At 34.9% G+C, this 25,443-nt stretch overlaps 1 protein-coding gene across 1 annotated transcript; it reads left to right on the top strand.

The window, feature by feature from the left end:
* The first annotated feature begins 433 nt into the window (after nt 1-433).
* LOC131874159 (high mobility group B protein 1-like) lies at nt 434-25,061 on the top strand. The gene is made up of 3 exons (XM_059217403.1): nt 434-834; nt 17,584-17,839; nt 24,879-25,061. The coding sequence occupies exons 1-3, from the start codon at nt 434-436 to the stop codon at nt 25,059-25,061; spliced, it is 840 nt and encodes a 279-aa protein (XP_059073386.1).
* The last annotated feature ends 382 nt before the right edge of the window (nt 25,062-25,443 follow it).

The raw sequence follows: 25,443 nt of genomic DNA, 5'->3' as shown, positions 1-25,443 counted from the left end.
AGCTATTATGGAGTTAGACAAGAAAATAAAGATTGAGAAATTGCTAGTTGTTCACCTTGTTAAATCAGTTGAAGAAATTGATGAGCTGAACAATGAAGCTAACAGAACAATATTTTCTAGTGGTCACTGGCATGTAAGTCTAATGGTCGGTAGGGTTAATGAGATATCAAAAGAGACAACTGATAAATGGGACCTCTTCTTTGTGGAAAAAGAGAAGCAAGAAGAACTAAAGAGACCAAAAACCTTCAAAGTTTACCAAAAGGATAAAGATAAGGGAAAAGGCAAGGTAGGTGGACTACCAAATATAAAAGTGACAGAAAATTTGTCACCTCCTTCTGTTACTCCACCGGTTTAGTCAGATGCAACACCGGTCACTGAGGATGTGGAGACTCCACATGAGGATACAAATCCTGAATCAAAAATCCTGTACACAATGAACATTGATACTCAAGAGGTCAATATTATTGTTGATGAGGAGAACATTGAGGTAAATAAAGATGCGGCTACTAAGCCACCAGCTGAAAATGTTGAGGTAGAGACACAAACAAAGCATACAGAAGTACAGTTGGATATTGGCATGGATACCGACAACACCATTAATACAAACATTGAAAAATTGACAGATGAGATACTGGCTGCTAAAAATACAGAGAAGCCTACTGAGATACTAGTAGTGGATAATGCAGAAGTGCAGACAGAGAAACCAATAGTGGATACCACTAAAAAATCATTAGAGGCACTGACTGATAACACTGAGAAACCATCAAAAAAACTGGCAGTAGAGAGCACAGTGAAACTCACTGAGAAACAGGTAGACAAAAAGTTGAGTCACAAGTACATACAGAGACAATGCCACCGACAACAGTTGAGAAGCCTAAACCTTTGCTGATAGAAATGCAAACACAAACTAACCCACCAGAGGTCAAGGCAAGCAAATTGGTTGCTCACACCGGCAACATGGAGATTGTTAAGGTACTTGGATAGTCATCTGGTACTTCCATGACTGAATTCAAACCAACAAATGTAACTGAGGTATTATTGGATTCTATTAAGAAAATCACCTATTAGAATGCATTGGCCTATAAGGCTATAGATGACACCGTCCCAATTCTTAAATTGATTGCACCCAAGTGCAATGTAGAAAATAAAGATTCCTTGAGTCAATTAGACACATTGTCTAAGTACATCACCGACAACATATTGACTGTTGATCAAATAAATGAAGAGACATTTAAAGAGAAAATGGATAAGGAAAAAGAGAAATTATTTGATGAGACAATAAAGAAGTGCATGGGACACATTGATACCCTCTTACTCGCACTGAGTAAAATAATAATGGAGTTTAAGGAACTATATAGAGATACATGTAAGACTAATCTTTTGACTGTGGATATTGATAAGGAGATCCTAGCAAAATACAAAACGAAATAGATGATATAGCTGACAACATCATTGGTTCATCAGAACCAATATCAGTTATAGAACAAGAGATAGCTAGATTTGGGGAAAAACTTGAGAAATTAGAAAAGGAAAAGGAAAGAATAACAAGGTAAAAGAACTAAAATTCCGACTCAGTCCTAAATTGGATAACCTCATCTCTTTAAGGAAAGAGATCTTAGAGGCACTTGTTCAAGGATAGAAGAAACCAAAAGAGAAAATGCATCACCTCACCGATACAATTCAAAGAACAGAGGCAACATTGAAGGACAATGACAGGTTCACTCAGAGCTTGAATTTTGTAACATCAGATTTATTCCAGATTGTAACCAACCAGTTATAAGGTTCTAGCTAAAAATGCACTCAGTTAACATTTTGACAGCCTTTGTCATTGATGTCAAAGGGGGAGTATTAGAGAAAAGAAAAATTGAATGACTTAGAGATCATCTACTTAAGGGGAGCACACAGTTTTGGTAAGATTTTTCGACTTCAATTTTTGGATACAACTTTGAATTTTTCTCATGGGTGTTGCCATCAATGCCAAAGGGGGAGATTGTTGGCATTGCACACTCCAATGAGAATTGTAGGAAGGTATTGTCATTGAGGGCAACCTTGCAATCTTATGGCACCAGCACCGACATACTCTACACTAGCAGATAGTTCACCGGTGACAAGAATGTTTACCGACACCCTAGCCGTCAGGATTTTGATTATTGTATATTGTATTTAATTGTAATATCTTTTTGTAAGCCGACATGCCATATTGTAATAAGACTCATATAAGTATGAGATCTTGTAGATCAGTTTGTAGAGAGACATGATAGGATGGACATGTAGAGCGAATATTAAGGAAGATTTTGGAGTAAGGTTTATGGTTATTGTATGAGCTTCAATTGGTACTGAACCTGGCATAGTAGATGCTTTTTGTAGCAGTACATCACATTAGATTTCCATAATCCATTTTTTAAGTCAATGAGACTTTCTTTTGTATTTGAGCAGTGAGCTCTAGGTAGTTGGCCTTCCTGCATGTCCAGGCACATCATTGTAACTAATATCCATTCATTGGCCAGTTAGTGAATATTGTAGGTCACAAATCCCACTAAGGTTTTCTCACATCGGGTTTCCTTGCCAAAAATATTGTGTTATGGTGTGCTTTCCATGTTGTGTTTATTGTTCATATTTACTACATTAATTCTTGTTTACCGGTACATTATTTTGGAATGCAAATTACTTAATAAGTTCAGAAAATCTGTAAACTAGTTAGATACTGATTCACCCCCCCTCTCAGTATCTTAGGGAATCCTAACAGTAGCTTCCTTTCTAGAGTTGGTTGTTTGCCTAAAAGAGGGAGGAATCCTAATTCCGTGCCAATTTTTTCTTATGCTTTCATCCCAACAAGAGAAAATTTTGGGCGGTTCCAATGAGAAAGCTATTTTGCAGTCTACTGTATCCACAATTGTCATTTCAATTAAGTTTAGGATTGATTCAAGCCTTCTGGCTTTGTCTTCAAATAGTCTATGATTCCTTTCTTCCCAAATTTCCCAAACTAGGCATGATGGGGACACTTCCATAATTTGGCTCAAAGTGATTTCCTTCACTAGGAGAGGCCAACATTGAAAGAGGGAATTAATATCATTTGGCAGAGTTGTGATCCACCTCAAATTTAGCACATTGCCAACATTTAGAAGCAAAGGGGTAATTCAGGAGGAGGTGATCCACTATCTCTGCTTGTGCTTTACACATAATGCACCTAGATGGTCCTTCATACCCCAATTTGGTGAACTTTTCTATGGTTAAGATTTTTTTTTGAAAGGCTAGCCATGAAAAAAATCCCTACTTTTGGAATGATCTTACTCCTCCAAAACAACATACTTGGTAAGTCTTGTTTTTCTTGATTTGAATTACTGACTAGAACTCTGTAGCCATCTTTAGAATTATACTGGCCTATTTGGAGGATGCCCAAATTAGGGTGTCTTTTCCTCTTCTAGGATTGATGTTTCTTGGTTTTAGCTGGTCTAAAACTTGTTCTAGATCTTCCCCTAGGATTGGCAATCCTACGATTGGTTTCCACCAACAACTTTGAATATTCAAAGTGCTTTCCTCTACCATGTAGTCTCTAACTCAAACACCCCAATGCTCTTTAAACCAGTGCTCTATTATTGGAATGTTAAGGGAGTTTGCAACAAAGGGATAAAGAGTCATCACAGAAAAGGCTAGATGAACCATCATGAATATCCTAAGAGATTCATTCTAAAATCAATTTTTTGCAAGAGATAATAAAGTTCCAACTTCTAGATCCCTTTAGGTGATTACTTGTTCTTAGTAGATTAAGAGGATCCTGATCTAGTAAACATTTAGTTGCCAGCATTTTGACCCATGTAGTGGTAGGATTTTTTATGAACTTCCAGACTAGTTTAGCCCCTAGGGTTTTGTTTTGTAGTTTTATGTCCTCGATACCTAAACCCCCCATTGTCTTGGGTTTGATTATTTTATCCCAAGCAATTAAGATAATTTTGTGCTTTTTCTTGGTGTTTTGCCAAAAGAAATTTCTCATCTTCTTAATTATTAAGGAGTTTGCACTAGCTATTAGAGATAAGATGGATAATAAGTAAATAGGTAGGGCCAAAACCACTGCTTGAATCATAACTAGCCTTCCAGCCCAAGAGAGCCAATTCCCCTTCTAGGAGTTTGAGTTTTCTTCTATTTTTAACTTTAGAGGATCCCAAAATTTGGTATTCCGTAGACCTTGGTCTATTGGGATGCCTAGATGTATACATGGGAGAGATACTGCTCTGCAATCAAGGATTCTTAGAGTCTTAGCCTATAGGAAAATTGGGGTGGAGAAAAAGAAAACTTTGGTTTTGTCCATATTTCTTATTTAGCCTGAGGCCTTTCTATAAGATTCTAATAGTTGGTTTAGTTGGGTTGCTTCCTTTACTTTTGCTGCACTCAAGAGGAGATTGTCATCTACAAATTACTGATGAGTAACTACAAAATTTTTGGTTACTTTAATTCCCTCTAGTAAATTATTAGTTTGTCTTTATTTGATTTCCCTTCCTAAAGCTTCCCCCATTATGAGATAGAGGAAAGGAGATATAGGATCTTCTTGTCTGATGCCCCTAGAGGAAGAAAAGAAGCTTGTTGGCTTTCCATTTGTCAGGATTGAAAATTTTGGTGTTGAGATGCATTCATAGACCCAGTTGATCCATTGTTTGGCAAAGACAAAGGCTTGCATGATTTTGCAAAGGAAACACCAATCTATATTATCATAATCTTTTGATATGTCTAATTTAATTATCATACCTGGTTTGTTTGTGCTTTGAAGAGTGTGGATTTCTTCTCGTGCCACAATAACCTCATCAAGAATTGAGTAGCCTGGGACAAAACCTATCTGTTCTTCTGATATAATGCTATCCATGAGAGGCTTCATTCTATTTGTCATGACTTTTGAAAGGATTTTTTAAACTGTATTGCAGAGAGATGGCTCTAAAATCTACTAGATTTGTTGCTTTCTCCTTCTTTGGTATGAGTGCAATAAACATATTATTGATTTCTTTAAAAAATTTCCTGATCTTCTTGAGAATTCTAAAGCTTCTGTAAGCTCCTGACCTAATATATGTTAGCACTTCTTGAAAATATCTGCAAGGAAGTCATTTGGGCCAGGAGCCTTTCCAGAGGGAAGTTGGTGTAGGGATTGAAATACTTCCTCCAGATTGATTTTCTCATTTTGTTTCTGATTCTGCTCATCTGATATAATCTTAGGGATCACATCTAGAAACTTTTTTTGTTCAAACAATTGACAACCTTTAGTGTTATTTAAGAGGTTGAAGTAATAAGTGGTGATCTCTTTGTTCATCTCATCAGGGTCCTTTGAGATTTGACTTTGTATTGTCTCTAGTTTTGAGATCCAATTCTTGCTCCTTCTAAGATTTGTACCATTATGGAAAAACTTTGTGCTTTTATCCCCCATTTTGAGCCAATTCTCTCTAGACCTTTGTTTCCAAAAGATTTTTTCTTTTGAAAGGATATCCTCATACTCCAAAAGGAGGTTCTTTTATTGATGAAAGGATTCTTGATCCATTCCCACCGAGATGATTTTGTCATTTAGATCTGCCAATCTCTCTTCTAATGATTTTTTAGTTGAAAAAATATTTTTAAAATGCTGAGAATTCCATTGTAGCAATTTCTTCTTTACTAATTTTAACTTTGAAATAAAGAAAAAGAGTTTTGATCCTTCAAATAATTCTTCCTTCCACCAATTTTCAATCAAAGTTAGAAAATTTGGATCTTTCATCCAGATATTCTCAAATCTAAATGGAGATCTAGAAGTTTCTTGGTTACCTTGAAGTGTAAGCAAAATAGGATAGTGATCTGAACATGAGCAGGGGAGGACAACACAGGTGCAAGTAAAGGCAAAGGATCTAAAGTCACCATTTTCTGCAATATTACTAAAGCCTTTCCTTCTGTTTGTCCATGTGAACGAGTCCCCTAAGTCTATTTCTAATAATCCATTCCTTTCAATCCAATCATTGAAATCCTACTGGGATCCACCTAAGCGGGTGATGCCTCCCCTTTTGTCTAAAGCATTACTAATGGCATTGAGGTCTCCTCCTATGATGAGCTATTCCTTGGCCAATAGAGGTATGAATCCATCTAAAGAAATCCATAAGAGTCACTTTTTGAGTGGGGACACTGGGCCGTAGGTGTTTATAACAAAAAAAGGAAGAGCTTGTACTGAAAGTGAGTAATTTTGGCTAGAAACCAATTTCTGTTAGAAGCGATGCCCTCAACTTTGACTTGGGAAGACTTCTAGATTATCATTAAGCCTCGAGAGGTCCCTTCTGAGGCCACTGTCAATTGCAGAGATGCCTGAAACAAGGGACTAATTCCGCTACCAAATAAGACTGCTTGCTTACACTCCAACTTAATTTGTTGTAGGAGGATGATGTTTGCGCTAATCAAAATAATCCTTCTTATTATTAATTATGTTCTACTTTTTAAAGTAATATATAATCAATTCTAGAATGGTAATTAGTCAATATATAGCAAAGAGTCCTACGTGACAATGTATTATAGGACAGTCCTATAGTCTTAAATATTAGCGGAAGTGCACATTATTTTAGAGAAAAAATCAATCCATTTATTTTGGAAAATCCCATCTATACATACCTGCATAATTTGATCTCTGAAATTGTCCCAAATTATTTATTGTTTGAATTCAAGAAGTAATATAAACCACATGCTTATCATAAAAGAAAACAAATTGTATCTTTTCATATAAAGCATGAGAAAATAATAAAATATCATAAATATTTTACTTTCTCAAACATTACATACAGCAGGCATAGTTTAACGAAAGCCACATTTTAAGTTTGATTAAATGCTTTGTACAAAGAAAATTGACAAATCACTTTTTTTCAACTAACAAACAATATGAGCAAGTGCCTTTAAAAATTGAATAGGCATCAAGTGAACCAAGATAAATTTGTAGTCTGGCATTGGCAAGAGGTTGGCTGCAACACAAAGTCGTTGCAAAGTGCATTCGTATTGCCTTACAAGGTAAACAATACACAACAAATTGTCCTGAGGGACACAATATTTATCAAGTTTGGGGCATGGGTTACTTCTCCTTCAAGAAACCCCCACTTCACAATTATATTTTTGCAATCTCCTTATGAGATCTTATGTAGAGATAGAAATAGATTTAGATTTAACTAATCGATTTATCCATATTATACAGGGAGGAAACAAAAACCCTTATTTGGTAGTTTGTTCGAAGTCCAAAAGTTTTTCCTTTCAGATCTACCAATATTTTAAAGATGCATGGATGATTAAGTTTCAATTTGCAGGAGAAACTGGGTCTGATATAATGTGTAATGAAATGGTCGAGTGCAATAGCGTTCTATTTTGGTTGGCAATGTCGCCTACTACTATCGTGGGTTAAAAATATTAAGGATGAGGGTTTAATTAGTCCTGATACAGTAGCTCCACTACCCCGCGAAATGGTTCAAGATCCGAATGTGTGCGATTTATATATTGTCTCATATGGTTCGTTAGATCTTGTAGTTGGGATCTTCAAGGAGCAGTTACACACAACTTATTGCATTCGCCCATTCATGGCAGATAATTATTTTGGAAGAACTCACACAAATAGGATGGGTATTGTTATCTGGGAGTTGTTTCAGGACGAGGAAGATGAATTGGTTTGGAAGTGGAAATAATTTGCAAGAATTCCTCCACAGTCTGTCCCTCAATATGTTGAGGGTGATTGGTGGCATTAGTGGGATCGGAAGTGTGTTTGTGTGGGAGATTACCTGTGCTTCAGCAGTCTATATGGTGCTGATACAAGTGTCTGCATATAATCTAAAGGAAGGATTTTGGCAACGCCTTCCTCCCTGGAAAGTTTCATGCAATAAACAGAGGATGAGGAGGATTTTTTGTGATCTCTACTACTGCTTTTTTGAGAAATCCCCAGTGGATAACTAATTGTTTACAATCCCCTTATGAGATCTTATCCAGTGATAATAACAAATGTGACTCTCCAATATGTGCATATCTTAAAAGGGAGGAAACCATGAGCCCTTTTTGATAGTTTGGTCCAATTCTGAAAAAATTTCCTTCAGAATCTACCACTGTTTTCAAGATTCCTGGAGGATTAACTTTCAGTTTGCATGGAAAAGGATGTCAAATATTTTAGGTAATAAAGTGGTTGATTGCAATGGTGTTCTTTTCTGGAGGGGAATCTCACCTACGACTATTGTAGGTTACAATATCAAAGATGAGGGTTTTATTAAGCCTGTTACAGTAGCTCCATTACCCTGCAAAATGGTTCATGATCTGAATGATCTATCTATATTTCCACGTCCTAAAATATTGGCTTTTTTAGGGTTTTATATGGCTCATCTGTTCTTGTGGTGGGGACCTTCCAATACATTCAGGAGCCATATGTAGTTGTAATCAACATTTCTAAAATTCACCTGTTGCTTTCCAATGACGATAACGATGATAACGATTGGACGAGGGGTACTGCTATCTGGGAGTTGTTTGACGACGAGGAAGATGAGCTGGTTTAAAAGCAAAAATAATTTGAAAGAATGCCTACACAGTCGCTACCTTAATATGCGAATGAATATGTTTATGAATGTTTCCATAAACATTGGCCGCAATGGGAGTGTGTTTGTGTGGGAGATTTATTTGTGCTTCAATAGTACATATGTTGCTAAAAGTCCAAAGTTGTTTTCATATAATCTGAAGGAAGAGTTTTGGTGATGCCTTCCTCCATGTATAATTCAGCACAATAGGCCGGTGATGATCAGGTGATTCGAATTGAATCTCAAACATTATCAATTTTTAGAAAAATCGAGAGAATGAGGAATTCAAATATTATGGTGATAAGTACATTTGAGAAAACTAGGGATAACATTATTTTAGCATGTCTCATGTAATGATTATTATTATTGTTATAGACATATGGAACTGCTGCTTCCACTGGACATGTCTCAGAGCATCTCTCATGTAATGATTTATAATATATTATAATGATGAATTTTATAATGTATCAGTTATATATTATGAATTATTTTATGTAATTGATAAATTAAATTATTATCTTTTAGATGTGTTTGGTTATGTATTTGATAAAATTAGATAATTAGAGTTTTTTAAGTAAACAGTTTGATTTATATTATTTAAGAAAACAATTATAATCTTTTTTTAAATATTGTCAGTTTTCAATATATAAATACAAAAACAATTGTTCAATATTATATTTATTTTTAATTTAAAATTACAAATAAATATTTTTATAAAATTAAAAACAAGAAAAATAACATTTTAAATATTCAAATGAAAACAAATATTGTAAATTTATCAATTCATAAATATGAATCTAATTAGGATTTTACATAAGATGAATGTAATTAGCCGAGAGGCTCTTCAATGGCATCACATTCATGTAAACTGTTTTTCCGGCGTAACCTTTTTTCGACGTAACCTTTTCGAGTGTAAACATTTCTGAGGTGTAAAAATTTACTACAAAACAAATCCGGTGTAAAGTGTGTTTTTGTATTGGACGGTATTTTACAGTTTGAACACGATCATCCCCTCACGATGAATAAGGGTGATCTTTCCAGGATTTAATATGAAACCCATTTGTGCGCTACCGTCATTCAAGCCATTTTCTATCAGATTGGTAAGGTTTCAATAGTTCTTAAATGAATCAAATTCAAACTCAAAATTTATAAAATGCTTAACACCGTATTGGTTGGGCGACTGGGCGATAAGTGCGGGATGCTCTTCACATTTCATATGAGGTTCTTTCAAATGCATTTCAAATTATATTGATGTGAAATAACAAAACCATTTTCCAACAAAGTATAATGGGTTCTGTGAGTATAATTGGTTATGTTGTAGAAGCTTTAGCACACATCCTAAAGTCTAGTTTCATTTAGTTCTCTCTCCGTGGAGTCGAACTTCTAACCACCACCTTTATTGTACTGGTTTTTATATTTCAGGATGAAAATCCAAAAGCAGTTTCATTAGTGTAACACAAAGAGGAAAGCAAGTTGAAAAACGAAAAACTGAAGAGAAAAGACTAAAAGATTTAGAAACAACTTGATGTACTTTATTTTGATAAATATTGTATATTTCTTTAATGAAAGTTCAATTTATTTACTTCATTTCAATATATAATAATATCATTTTTGTTTTAAAACATTGTATTTGTATACTTTGATGCATAACTTATTATTCGAACCCACAAATATCGTAATCCTATAACATTACGTACGAATTATACCCATAGATTGAACAAATATATGGTCACCAGAGTAAGTTTTTTCTTGACCATTCTGTTGACTTCTGTTTTTCTATTTGTCCTTGATGACAAAATTGTTGGTTTGATTTTTACATTGCATCTTGGTGATTGACTCTGACACATGACATTTGGTTCACTGGCACCTATCGGGATAGTATGACAAAGGGGGAGTAGTATTTTTGAGCAAACACCAATAGAGTAAACTACTTTGATATCAGTATATCAGAATAGCTATGTCGATGCATGTTCAGCTTGGCTCATTAGAATAAGTGTGTATTGACAGTATAGTATCCAAAAGCTAATCCGATAGTGTTAGCCCGTTCCTATGGGTTAGCGATCGAAATACCTATGCTGATGAAGCTTGTTATCGAGGGTTTTGAGTTTCGGGATAACATATGCTGATAAAGGTGAGTTGACAGCATTGCATCAAAATAACTTGTTTAGTCGATCTAGCATGATTTTCCTATGCGGATAGTTATAACTATTTCTGTGAGTTGTTGTTTTGCTTGAAGTTTTTCAGTTCAGAGTAACATATGCCGATAATGTGTTCCATCATGGAGCTTGGATAGTCGATTCTTATGGACTGTTGATAAAAATATTATGACATATAGCATCGAGTAACTTTGATAACACTCAAACATTTAATGTTGATTACGTGGTAATCCACTCAAGCACCTAATGATGATTATGTCATAATCCACGTAGGTAGTGATTTGAAAAAGAAATATTATTATGATGTCAAAGTTTGATAAGATTCAAAGTGTCAGAGACTTGAAATGAGATTCATTTTGCTTTGGAACCTGTATGTATTTAGGAAAAAACTAAGGGTAAAAGACTCTCGTTCTTTCATCTTGATACAATAGTCTAAACCATAGCACCACCATGGAAATTGTTTAGTTTTAGTGTTTTTCGCTTGGGTTGCACATCTTGGTTCGAACTACAGGTATGATAAAGAGTTAGCATTGGAGATTCGGTTGGTGTTTTTTGCTTGAGCTGGAAGCGGACTTAAATTTAGTAGAGTCCATGGGAATTTTTTTTTTGGTTTTTGGTCACCATAAAGGTAACATCTAACCATTGTGTTTCAGTCTTTCTCCAAAGTAAAATCAGTGGTGAAAAGTTTTATTTTGAAAATGCTAAAGGCTAGGAATAAGATCTTATTAAGGGTTTATTTTTGTTTTCTTTGAAAAAGAAAAAGATTAACAGAGATTTGTATTTTGTTAAGGAAGTGAATGTGAAATTTTACCTTCATGACTTAGCTATTTCATTTTCAAAAAGGAAAATAGTTTCAGTTGATCTTTAACTTAAAAGAAAGTTAAAAATTGATTTTTTGGTTCTAATTGTTTCAAATAGTTCCATTTTTTCTCGAGACCCTAACTCGAGGGTCTGATTCTTGACTCTTTCCTTTCCAGAGAAGTTCGATTGGCCTATCCTACATGGGCTCCAGTTTGTTGCCGCCATGAGGGAGTTAAGGGAGGATGGCACCTTATCGACCGGGCAAGACTTTCTACCAGAATACGAAATTGAAGCTGGTAGGAAAGAAGGTTAATCCGGTCCATCCTTCACTGCTCCAAGTAAGTTTTCAGTTTGTTGTAAAAGTTTCATTTGGTCTGCTCTATAAATTCATGGATTCAATCCATTGCCTAGTTTGATATTTTTTTAAAAAGAAACGGAGCATTATGAATGATTTTTTGTGTGCTGTATTGAAAAACTTGTCAAGATTGAAAAGAAGGTTTAATTGTCTCTGGTTTTCACAACAGAGAATCTTATTCAAAATTGAGAGAAATTATTTTGTGGTACTATTATATATAGTACATATTGTAATTGGCATCATTGAAAAACATATTTTGTGTTTGCATTCATTAATGATTTTGGGACTGCAAAGTTGATGTAGTTGTAAGGTCAGTAATGATTACAAAATTTGAAAGTGACTTTGTAGTTTGAGGTGTTGGTGCTCCCATTCAATTGGAATTTCAGATAAGGTGTTGAGTTGATACTTCACTATTGTAAAGAGTTATTTTTGAGGAGACAGGTTTCCAATGGTTTTTAATACCTCATGTGGGTTTTTCCACTCAAGAAAATATCTATGTTATGTGGTCACTCATGTGGATATCTATTATTTTCTATGTGATTTAAAATTCATGCTTTCATATGCATTAAGTTTCATGTTCTAATACTTTCATTGGTCATAATTTCTCTATTAATATGTTGTTATTATGTTTGAACAACTGCGTGAGTCTTGAATATATGTTAAGTACAATGCATTAGAAGTATTGTTCAATTAGTTTCATATGAAGAATAAAAAAACATGCTTTAAAAGATTGATGCTTGCCAAGCTGTTTGGTTGGTTTAAATAAAAATGATGCATTGACAAGAGTTCACTGTGAGAGATTTAATGTAAGTGAGTCTTTTGTTTGCAATTTGTTAAAATTTGTCATTACTCTGATTCACCCCCCTCCTCTCAGAGTAAATCCACTTCCAACACATTCTTATGTATAATTTAATATTTTCAATATTTTTAAAAAAAATTGTAATGTAACTAACTTAGTCCAACCACTTTGGGGAGGCCAACGTTGGATTAGACATGGCTAAAAGAGAAGGCTTTAGAAAGGTCTAGCTGGAGTCTAACTCACTAAACATTGTCAATTGTTTGAATGGACGCATGGGTCCTAGCTGGATTATTGCTAATTTGATCAAGGATTGTTGGGACATAATAAATGAGTTAGAAGAATTCAAAATTTCATGTGTATTGCACGAAGGCAACAAAGCGATGGATCTACTGGCCAATATGGCAGTGGGTTACGTGGTAGCTAAATGGTGGAGCAGTAGGGAGTCATTCCCAAAAAACCTGTGTGATCTGGCTTGTGATGATTCCACCCACTTGCGATAATAAATGAACTTTAATCATGATTTGATTGAGTTGTCGGGGAAACAACTCCTTTTTGTTTTCCCTAAGCGAAGATCTAGAAACCTCCCTTGTGCGTAGATTTTCTATCTAATTGTGTGACCCATTTTCTGCTACTATTTGGATACTTTTCTGGTGTGGCCCATTTCCTACTACTGTTTAGAGACTTCTCTGGTGTGGCCCATTTCCTACTATTTGGTGACTCGGATCATTATGGGTTGGGACAAGAATAGGAAAGAACAATCTACTTTTGAGAAATGGAAGAAAAACAAGGAGGTGTGGCAGGAAATCATTGATGGGGGAATTGTCCCCTTCTTGGAAAGACTTCATGGCCCTTCTCCTCTTCTCATGGAAACATTTGTCAATGGGTGGTAGAAAGGGATTCTGAGGGCTTATGGTGCTGATTACTAGCTCAATGAAATCCTAGTGGCGACGGTTACTAGTCTGGCGATGAATGGCAGAAGGTTCTATAGAGATAGGAAAATAGGGGAGGAGGATTTGGCAAATTTTTTTGACAAGACAAGGAGCACTCAAGAGTTAACAAAATGGTTGATGGTGGCTACAACAAGAAAGATATTATGGCTCCTTGGGTGGACATGGCTGAGTTCATCATGAGATATATTACGATCGATGCTAGATATGCCAGTATCTTTTCCTACCATTTTACCATTTTGAACCATTTTAGGCAGGGTAAAATCATATCTATTCCTTTCTATCTAGCCTCCTCTTTAGAGAATAGTCTTGAAAAACATATGGAGAATCCAAATAATCTTGTTCTTTATGAAGGTCTTATTGTGCTCATCATGGAGTATGCTAAGACTATTTGAATTTGTGCCCTCTCTATCTAAGAGAGGCCAACATACTAATATCTAGGAAGTCTCTGACTCAGAAATTGATTTGGAGGATAGTGGGGGTGCCATTCCTTTTAATGACCTTGATTATAAGCCAGTGGAATAAGGTGAGAAGATGGTCACCCCTGGGATGTTTAGTAGTAAGAATCCTCACAGATGGGCGACCAACAAATATAAATCTACCAACAAACTGATTTCTAAGACCGAGCCCATTTCTAAAAAGAAGAAGCTTGCAGCTAAGGACTATGGTCCAAAGATATCGGACTAGAAAATTAAACTGGACATTCCAATTAACGTCTTGAAGGAAAAGAAGGGGACCATGCCTAAAGAAGAGTATAGTGGGTTATAGAGGAATGGTACTTTGATGAACATGACGATGGAAGTGAGCAGAAGCCGGGAGAGCTGCTAGAAGTGGGTGGAGAGAGAAATTGATACCCTCAAAGTGGGGTAAAGGAGATAATTGATATCTTCACAGATTCACTAGAGCCTAGCAAATCTGAGAATCTCATGATTATGACTTAGAAGCTCTCCCAAGATATCAAGATTATGAAATGCAACTATGAACAAAGAATTAAAAATGTGGAATATTCTATGGCAGAGATAAAGAAAAACCTCAAGAACCTGATTGACATAAGCAAGGAGGCCATGAATAATAATATAGAGGGGCTCGAAAAGATCAATGCCATGGTTGCGGAATATAGATCTATTCACAGTGAACCTGAGAAAGATCTTGGAGGTGAAGACATGGCTGCTAGAGACAACAAAACCACAAGCCCTATTTCCAGGACCCAAAGCAGGAGCATCAATAAGGGCACCTCCATATTAATTATGGAGGAGCTAGAGAAAATCAATAAGATTACCATCCAGATGAATAAGGAGTTGGTGTGCTCTTTTAATTGAGTCATTTTGTTTTGTTTTGTTTTGTTTTGTTGTCTGTGTCTCTTTTACTTTCGTGATTGTTCTAGGGTGCTCCCCTGTTTTGCTATTGGTTTATGTTTGTTTGGCTGATGGCCGACTTTTGTAAAACTTTTGGTTTCAGGTCCATGTAAAACCCATTTATCTTTCTCAAAAACTAACTTAGTCCTAACCATGTCACTATTGTAACTACTAATAATAACTTCAACAATTATAGTAACACTAATCTAACTTTAATCCTAATTCTCATAGCATCTATTAAAATTAAAGTTCTCTAATCATTTTGTATTCTATTTTTCTTTGAAAAATGTTCTACAACATTTAAATATGCTCACTTGTTGCAGGTTTGATGGAGGATAAAAGACCAAAATGCATATGGGAAAGACCTACCAAAATAATTGGTGTTAATGATTACAAAAAATTCTCTACCAGACATTTGTCAAGAATGAAATTGGTATGTAAGAGATGGAAATACATCATTTGAAAAACTGATACTTTGGGAAACATATTTTCAGATCTTTCTCCTCCAAGAAGTTATTTCTTATTTAAATTTCTCCCATTTGAAACAAAAAGGATAGAATCATGGATCATCGAAGGTGATTTAGATTTTTATAGGGTACCTACAAGAAAATTTCCAAAGCAATATAAGTGCATAGAGATGATATCTAATAATATCTATCGTCGCACAAAATGTATAAAAGATTATGATTTTAATTTTTACATATATGACAAATCAAATTCAAGTACTCCATCTTGGACATAGTTTTCTTCTATAAGAGATGTTACGACCACAATACGTATTGATTTTATGGCAACAATTTATGTCTCCTCCACTAATCAGCTTATAATCTTTCTTGGACAATACTACAAACAATGGTGAGATTGTTGAATTGAATTACACAACATTAACTTGGATGATGGTTCCATGACTAGCAAATACTACTAGAAAGTATGCACCAATTGCAAAATTTGCTTGTCATAAAGTACAAACAAAAGCATATGAAAATTATTTTGATGTTATGATTCACTGAAAGAGTTTTACTATGCCTTGGGAAATACGTGGATGTGACAGTTGCATTGTGTTGGTTGACAAAGAATATCATCAAATATGGAAATTAGGAAAAGAAAATAAACAAGGTGAAGAAACAAATAAATGGTCTCCTTTGCACATTGATTTAACTAAGAGAATTTACACAATAGTAGTAAATAAAAATGGATGCACATTAATTGTGGGAGACAAAGTATCATTATACAATATTGAAGGCAAAATACTACAAACCATTGAATTAGAAAATTTTGGTCCACAGCTTCTTATTGAAACCAATAACTATGGAATTTATATACCATTATATTGCATGCCTATAGATTGTATTAATATATGGTGGCTAAAATAATTTCTCCACTACATTGTATGAAAATGTGAAACCCACAATCAATTATAAAAAATATTTTTTTAATGTGGAATGACAATTATATTGCAATTGACTTTATTTAATTTTAAATATAATTTTACATATATTTTTATTATATGTTTCATGTTGAGTTTAATTATTTTATATATAAATTTTTTTTTATGATTCAGTGAGAGATTTAAGAATATTTTACAATATGTTTGATCTCTCCATTTCAAAGGTATTTCTTTTTAGATTTTAGATCGTACAAAAAAATTGAGTTCAAAGGATAGAATAAATTGGGGTTCTATTATTTGAGAAGAATGCTAATATGCTCACCATTATCATATTACAATATACCTCATCAATATTTTATTCCACTTTATATGTCTCTTTGTTGAATACATAAATTCATATAAAGGGCATTACACAAATAATAATATTAATTTATGTAAAACAAAACATTAAAGTTATTAACTATTAAGCTTATTTTCATATAGATGTTTCTATAAGAATATTCAAAGAGTTCAAATATGAAATAGATTCAGGTAATTGATATTCTTATCTATTGATTATCTTTTATTGCTAAAAATGTGTACATATTTTTTATTTTTTAAGTTAAAATTATTGTAACTTTATCAGTCAAATATTTCATAAATGAAACAATGCATATTAAATAACATACATAACTAGAACAATGTGTTTGTACTCTGAAATTTTTTGTCATTCTTAATGGGAGCCCAAAGGGCTACTTCTCTAGTGAGAAAGAGCTTTGATAGGGAGATCCCCTATCCCCCACCATTTTATCATTGTTACTAAAGTCCTCGGTAGAAATATTGAAAAAATGAGAGGGATTGGCTCTCTCAAAGGGGTCAGGGATGCTTCCGCTCTCGATCCTATTACCCACCAACAATTTCTGGATGATACTATAATATTTGTAGAAGCTTATATCTCTGAGGCTAAGAATTGGAAAAGAATCCTAGAAAATTATGCTCAAATCTCCAATGAGTATATTAACTATGAAAACTGCAAGCTATTCCTCATGAATGTTAAACTCACCCTTCAAGATAAAATTTACACTGTCTTAGATTGCCAAATTAATACCCTCCCTGACTCTTATCTTGGACTTCCTCTCATCTCTAAATCCAGTTATCAAAACTGGCAAAGATTCAGCTAGCAAAATTACCACCATAGAACTAGACCTACACTATCAGGAAGATGAGGAGGAAAAACTTCGGAGTTGGAAAAACTTGATTGCATTTTTGGTGAAAGGAGGTTGGCTAGAATCTGCGCTAAGCAAATAAAAGAGGAAATTAAAAAAGCTAATAACCAGGCCAATGTTAAAAACCTGGAGGAAATTTATGATCAGGAGGAGGAGGGTAAGTCTATTGACAAAATTGAGGATGAGGATTTCCATGAGGAGGACAACCCCAAAGAGAATTTCAAAGAGGAAATGGAAGAAGAGGAAGATGGGGATGAGATCAATGAAGCTGACATGGACTCAGATAATCCAGAACACATCCCTGAGGTCCTTAATTTATTGGGTGATGAGGAGATGGTCCCCTATTCACAAGACTCCCTTGCTAAAACAAATGCCAACAAGAATCTAGAAGAGAATTTATAGGAGCTGAAGGAGAGAGTTGCTACCCTTGAGGTGAAGAACGAGGAACAAAATTTGAAGATTAAAAACCTATGTGATGCCTTAAGCTCCCCTTGTTACATTACAGATGGAGTTATGGAGAGTGCTATGTTGGGCATGGTTTCTACTTAGGGGAGGATTAAAAATAACTAGAAGAAGCTGAAGAAGTGGGGCTAGATGGAGCACTCTATGGTTGATGATGAGGAGAAGATGGATACTTGGGAATGAAATCTTGGGAGACTCCAATGTGACTGAAACTTGCTCAAGAAATATTAGTTCCTCTCTGGTTCTCATTTTTTGGTTCTTTTTGTTGATGATAATTTTAAGGATGTTATGCTAGGTCTACATGCCATTTAATGTTAACTCTTACTATTATAGGATGGATAAAACTCTTAGAAATATGCTCTTTGTTGGTGTCTTTAGTAAGAATTTAAGTAGTAGGATTACTGATGATGTTTTTAAATGGGATGATAAGTATAGAAGCTGGAAGTTAGTTAGGATGTGTAGAAATAATTATAGAACTATGAAATTTTTTGATTATTTTTGAAGGGTGGACTCTTTTTTTTTTGTTTGGCCTTAGAGTGGATATTCTTTGCGTGAAGATTTAACTTTGTAACTCTTTGTTGTTCTCAATTCAGGATCATCTCCCTATTTATATATTAAAAAACATACATAACTAGATGGCATTATGTGTGGTTATTCCAAAAAACTTGAGATTATGCATTGTTCGGAGAAACCCGCCTATAAGAGGCAAAATGATATTAGCCAATCGTTTGCAACAAAATTAATTTTTGTAAATTATAGTGTTAACAAATGTGCATCTATACTATAAAATAAATTAAAAAATTTAAAGAAAGAAAAAGAATTGCTTTTCATTGGTCTAAATAATTTTTTTTTAAATTGCTTTTCATTGGTCTAAAGATTGAAAAAATCCAAAAAAGGTTCCTCTAGTCGGGCACTCAAGAAAAAAATCAAATCTCCCTAGTTTCTTGGGAGAAAGTGTGCAAACTTGTGAGGGAGGGGGGACTTTGTATAAGGAAAATCAAAACCTTCAATAGAGCCCTATTAACTAAAATTGGATGGAAGTTATCTAAAGAGGTGAAAGATCAGACCAACTTTCTGCATGCTAAATAATTTCATACTCGAAGTTCTGATAATTTTATAAACTTAATGGAGCTACCTTTTAATTCCTCCATTTGGAATAATGTTGCTAAAAATAGAAAGGTCATTAAAAAGAATGACATAATGATTATAGGCAATGGGAAAAGAACTGACTTCTGGAAAAATGTTTGGGCACACCACCAGGCTCTTGTTGATCTCCTAGATCTTAGACACTTTTATGCCTTCCTAAGTAGATGCTATGGGGTGAAAGTTCATGACTACATTGTGTGCCAAGGGGAGAGAGTTACCTAGAAAAATGTGATAGACTATCACTAACTGTTCTGAGATCCCGGTGAAGGTTAAAGAAAATGTTATGATAGAGGCTAAGGAGCTCCTAGATCTTCCACCTGACTATTTCCTTTTTTCCTCTCATATAGAGGATTAATTGATATGGAAAATCAATTCTACTAGTACCTTCACTGTCAAATCGGCCTACCAGGATATGGAAGAAGATACTGAAGAGAATTTCAACTAGAAAGAAATCTAGATCAAAGGCCTAATTCCTAAAATTGACTATTTTTGGTGGGCTATGACTCATGCGAGGATTCTGACTATTGAAAATCTTAACAAGACGAGCTTCTCCTTCACCAACAAATATGAGCTTTGTTATAAGAATGTAGAAAGTATAGACCATATTTTTCTACACTGTAGTTATGCTGAGGAAATTTGGGAGGCTATACTGAAGCATTTGAAAGTTAATTGGATCCATCCCAAAACTATGAAACATTTCATGATTTCATGGACTATGAACCACTACTCTCACCCTGTTGTGAAGAATCTATGGCTTAAAATTCCTCCAATTATATCCTGGAACATATGGAAGGAATGGAATAACAGATTTTTCAGAGAAGAAAGGAGAAACAACAATGTTCTCACCAACATCATAAAAGAATAGGTGAGAGAGAATGTCAATGTGGGCTCCCAAGGTATCTCTAAGGTCTCACCTACTCTGTTGAACCTACACTTAAGACAAAAAGGGGCACTCAACATAACTTCTTGAAGCTAAACTGGAATAACCTGTTACTAAGAAAATGTTGCACTTGGCTCCCTTTGGATTTGGGTTGGTTCATGTGTAATTATGATAGCTTCTCTAAAGGTAACCCTAGTTTATTTGGGGTGGGTGGCTTAATTAGAGATCAAGGGGGAAGGTTGATTGAAGGATTTGGTACCAATTTTGGGATTGGTATGAATAATAGAGCTAAAGCTATGGCGGACTGGATTGGCCTCTTTAGGCTTCAACATAATTTTATGAAGAAAGTAATCCTCAAAGGAGATTCAAAGTTGATTATTGGCTATCTTAATAACTCAGTTTCTCCTCTCTAGGAGATCAGAGGGATTATAAACAAGTGTAAATGTCTCCTTAATTTTTTTGAGAATATTATTTTTCAAGATACATAGAGGGAAGGAAATATGGCTATCGACCTTATTGACAATCAGAATTTGAGTAGTGCGGATGGGATATTTTTTAATTTTAGTGAAAGCTCTAAGGATATCAAAGAGATTCTTTCTCATGAAAGGCTTAAGAGAAAACAAGGGGACAAGGATGGATATCAATAGGGGTTTTAACGTTCGGGTTTTGAGTTTCTATCTACATGACTGCCTTTTTTTCAAAATTTCAAAAATTATGTGGGCCCCTATAGTATGACGAGGAAGATTTGGGCGATCTAGAGCTTTATGCTTACGTGTTCATTTTCTAGTTGGACTATGTATTACGGTGATGACATGGACCCAAAGAGTATAGAGGCAAGTATGGGAACTAACGCTCACGATTTTGAATGTATCTTTTTAGATCAAGTTTTTATTAGAAGTAAAGGTGACATTTTTTATTTTTATGGAGCCTTAAAGTTTAACGATTTCAAAGGAAATCACCCGTGTCATTACAACGGTATCAAGGAGTTAAAAAATGACCATTCCAAAACTATTTCTTTATGTTTTGTTGCGATTGTGAATAACCCGAGTTGTTTCTTGGGTCACTTTCACAGAGATAATACGCGCTCTATTTGTGCTTCTTCTAACATTGGGGGCCTCTTAAGAGAACTGAGCCTAAAAATTGTGAAGGGCTTTGTGACAATTAAATATAAACTGATTTAATTTTTTTTTTAAATAAATTAATAAATCAAAAAATTTCATTAAATTTTTTATAACTTATATTACATGTAAATAATTATAAAATGCATACCAAACAAAAAAAATAAATTATAAAATGTGTGGTGATTTCGAAAAACCTGAGATTATGCGTTGTTCGGAGAAACCCGCCTATAAGAGGCAAAATGATATTAGCCAATCATTTGCAACAAAAATAATTTTGGTAAATTATAATGTTAACAAATGTGCATCTATACTATAAAATAAATTAAAAAAATTTAAAGAAAGAAAAATAATTTCTTTTCATTGTCTAAATAATTTTGCTTAAATTGCTTTTCATTGGTTTAAAGATTGAAAAAATCCAAAAAAGGTTTCTCTGGTCGAGCACTCAAGAAAGAAATAGAATCTCCATAGTTTCTTGGGAGAAAGTGTGCAAACTTTTGAGGGAGGGGGGACTTGGTATAAGGAAAATCAAAACCTTCAATAGAGCCCTATTAACTAAAATTCGATGGAAGTTATCTAAAGCAGTGAAATATTGGACCAACATTCTACGTGCTAAATAATTTCATACTCAAAGTTCTGATAATTTTATAAACTTAATGGAGCTACCTTCTGGTTCCTCCATTTGGAATAATGTTGCTAAAACTAGAAAGGTCATAAAAAAGAATGGCATAATGATTATAGGCAATGGGAAAAGAACTGACTTTTGGAACGATGTTTGGGCATACCACCAGGCTCTTGTTCATTTCCCAGAGCTTAGACACATTTATGCCTTCCTAAGTAGATGCTATGGGGTGAAAGGTCATTACTACATTATGTGCTAAGGGGAGAGAGTTGCCTGGAAAAATATGACAGAGACTATCACTAACTATTTTGAGATTCCGGTGAAGGTTAAAGAAAATATTATGATAGAAGCTAAGGAGCTCCTAGATCTTCCACCTGACTATTTCCTTTTTTCCTCTCATATGGAGGATGAATGGATATGGAAAATCAATTCTACTAGTACCTTCACTGTCAAATCGGCTTACCAGGATATGGAAGAAGGTACTGCAGAGAATTTCAACTGAGAATTTCAACTAGAAAGAAATCTAGATGAAAGGCCTAATTCCTAAAATTAACTATTTTTGGTGGGCTATGACTCATGCGAGGATTCTGACTATTGATAATCTTAACAAGATGGGCTTCTCCTTCACCAACAAATGTGAGCTTTGTTATAAGGACATAGAAAGTATAGACCATATTTTTCTACACTGTAGTTATGCTGAGGAAATTCAGGAGACTATACATAAGCATTTGAAAGTTAATTGGATCCATCCCAAAACTATGAAAAATTTCATGATTTCATGGACTATGAACCCCTACTCTCACCCTGTTACGAAGAATCTGTGGCTTAAAATTCCTCCAATTATATCCTAGAACATATGGAAGGAATGGAATAACAGATTTTTCAAAGAAGAAAGGAGAAACAACAATGTTCTCACCAAAATCATAAAATAGCAGGTGAGAGAGAATGTCAATGTGGGCTCCCAAGGTATCTCTAAGGTCTCACCTACTCTACTGAACCTACACTTAATACAAAAAAGGGACACTCAACATAACTTCTTGAAGCTAAACTGGAATAACCTGTTACTAAGAAAATGTTGCACTTGGATCCCTTTTGATTTGGGTTGGTTCATGTGTAATTATGATAGCTTCTCTAAAGGTAACCCTGGTTTGTTTGGGGTGGGTGGCTTAACCAGAGATCAAGGGGAAAGGTTGATTGAAGGATTTGGTACCAATTTTATGATTGGTATGAATAACGGAGCTGAAGCTATGATGGCTTGGATTGGCCTCTTTACATTTCAACATAATTTTATGAAGGAAGTAATCCTCGAAGGAGATTCAAAGTTGATTATTGGTTGTCTTAATAACTCTATTTCTCCTCTCTAAGAGATCAGAGGGATTATAAACAAGTGTAAATGTCTCCTTAATTTTTTTGAGAATATTATTATTCAAGATACATAGAGGGAAATAAATATGGCTATCGACCTTATTGACAATCAGGGTTTGAGTAGTGCAGATGGGATGTTTTTCAATTTTATTGAAAGCTCTAAGGAGATCAAAGAGATTCTTTCTCATGAAAGGCTTAAGAGAAAACAAGGGGACAAGGTTGGATATCAATAGGGGTTTTAATGGTCGGGTTTTGAGTTTCTTTCTGCATGACTGCCTTTTTTTCAAAATTTCAAAAATTATGTGGGCCCCTATAGTATGACGAGTAAGATTTGGGTGATCTAGAGCTTTATGCTTACGTGTTCATTTTCTAGTTGGACTATGTATTACAGTGATGACATGGACTCGAAGAGTATAGAGACAAGTACGGAAACTAATGCTCATGATTTTGAATGTATCTTTTAAGATCATGTTTTTATTAGAAGTAAATGTGACATTTTTTATTTTTATGGAGCCTTAAAGTTTAATGATTTGAAAGGAAATGACCCATGTGATTACAACAATGTCAAGGAGTTAAAAAATGACCTTTCCCAAAATATTTCTTTATGTTTTGCTACGATTGTGAATAATCTGAGTTTTTTCTTTGGTAACTTTCATAGAGATAATATGCGCTCTATTTGTGTTTCTTCTGACATGGGGGGCCTCTTAAGAGAACTGAGCCTAAAAATTGTGAAGGGCTTTGCGACAATTAGAAGATCTGGGAGGTATTTCAAAATATTGGTTTCACCCTCTTCTTTCTGGAAATGAAGGGTTACAATAAATCTCTAACGGTGAGATTCTACAACTCTTAGCAGAATGGTGTTGTGATTTTTGGGAGCATTTCCTTCACTGTTATGTCGAATTACATTGTCGAGGTCACTAGTTTGATGAATGATGGTGAACATATGGAAAGACACAATAGTGAAGACTACAAAGGATTTGTTAAAAAATTCTTTGAGAAAGTGGAGAAACTAGAGGTAATTTAGAATGGGTATGGTTGCTTGGCTCTACCTAAACTATTTTTTATTGTTAGCTATTATGTTATGAAGTATTTTATGGTTGAAGGTAGATATACTACTGTGAATGGTTATCATTTTCCTATTCTTAACCATATTAAGCATGGGGAGAAAATCAATTTTCTTTTCTTTCTGTTCTCCTCCTTAGAGTCCTACATTCAAAAAGGTGCCAACCCCCCACTACATCAGGGCCTTATCTATCTGCTTTACAAGGTTTTTGTGGACCACTCCCACAACCTCAATAGTTTGTCCCCTACTCTTGGGAATGATGAAAACCCTCAAAAAAATTGTGGTAATTCCTCCAAGCTTGTGCTACCTAACCCTAGGTCTTAGTATTCTCTCGGCTTGACCTCCTCAGCTGAGAAAAGAGGAAAACATACCCTTGCTATCCTCAATAATTATTCCATAGAACTTGCCCTGGTAAATGTGAACCCTGAAAAGAGAAAGCTAGAAACCCCCAAGAATTCCTCGGTTAAAGCTAAAAAAATTGGCAAAGATTTAGCTAGCAAAATTATCACCATAGAACTAGACCTACACTATCAGGAAGATGAGGAGGAAAAAATTCATAGTTGGAAAGACTTGATTGCATTTTTGGAGAAAGGAGGTCAGCTAGGCTCTGGGATAAGCAAAGAAAAGAGGAAATTTAAAAAGCTAATAACCAGGCCAATGTTAAAAACCTGGAGGAAATTTATGATCAGGAGGAGGAGGGTAACTCTGTTGACAAAACTGAGGATGAGGATTTCCATCAGGACGACAACCCCGAAGAGAATTTCAAAGAGGAAATGGAACAAGAGGAAGATGGGGATGAGATCAATGAAACTAACATGGACTCGGATACTCCAGAACACATCCCTGAGGTACTTAATTTATTTGGTGATTAGGAGATGGTCCCTTGTTCACAAGAATCCCTTGCTAAGACAAACGCCAACAAGAATCTGGAAGAGAATTTATAGGAACTGAAGGAGAGAGTTGCTACCCTTGAGGTGAAGAATGAGGAACAAAATTTGAAGATTAAAAACCTATGTGATGCCTTAAGTTCCCTTTGTTGGATTATAGATGGATTTATGGAGAGTACTATGTTGGGCATGGTTTCTAGTTAAGGGAGGATTAAAAATAAATAGAAGAAGCTGAAGAAGTGGGGCTATATGGAGCACACTATGGTTGTTGACGAGGAGAACATGGATACTTGGGAATGCAATCTTGGGACCCTCCAATGTGACTGAAACTTGCTCAAGAAATATTAGTTGCTCTCTGGTTCTCATT

The sequence above is a fragment of the Cryptomeria japonica genome, chromosome 3 (genome assembly GCF_030272615.1).
Source record: "Cryptomeria japonica chromosome 3, Sugi_1.0, whole genome shotgun sequence".
NCBI lineage: Eukaryota > Viridiplantae > Streptophyta > Pinopsida > Cupressales > Cupressaceae > Cryptomeria > Cryptomeria japonica.
This window is presented reverse-complemented; position numbering and strand designations above follow the sequence as displayed.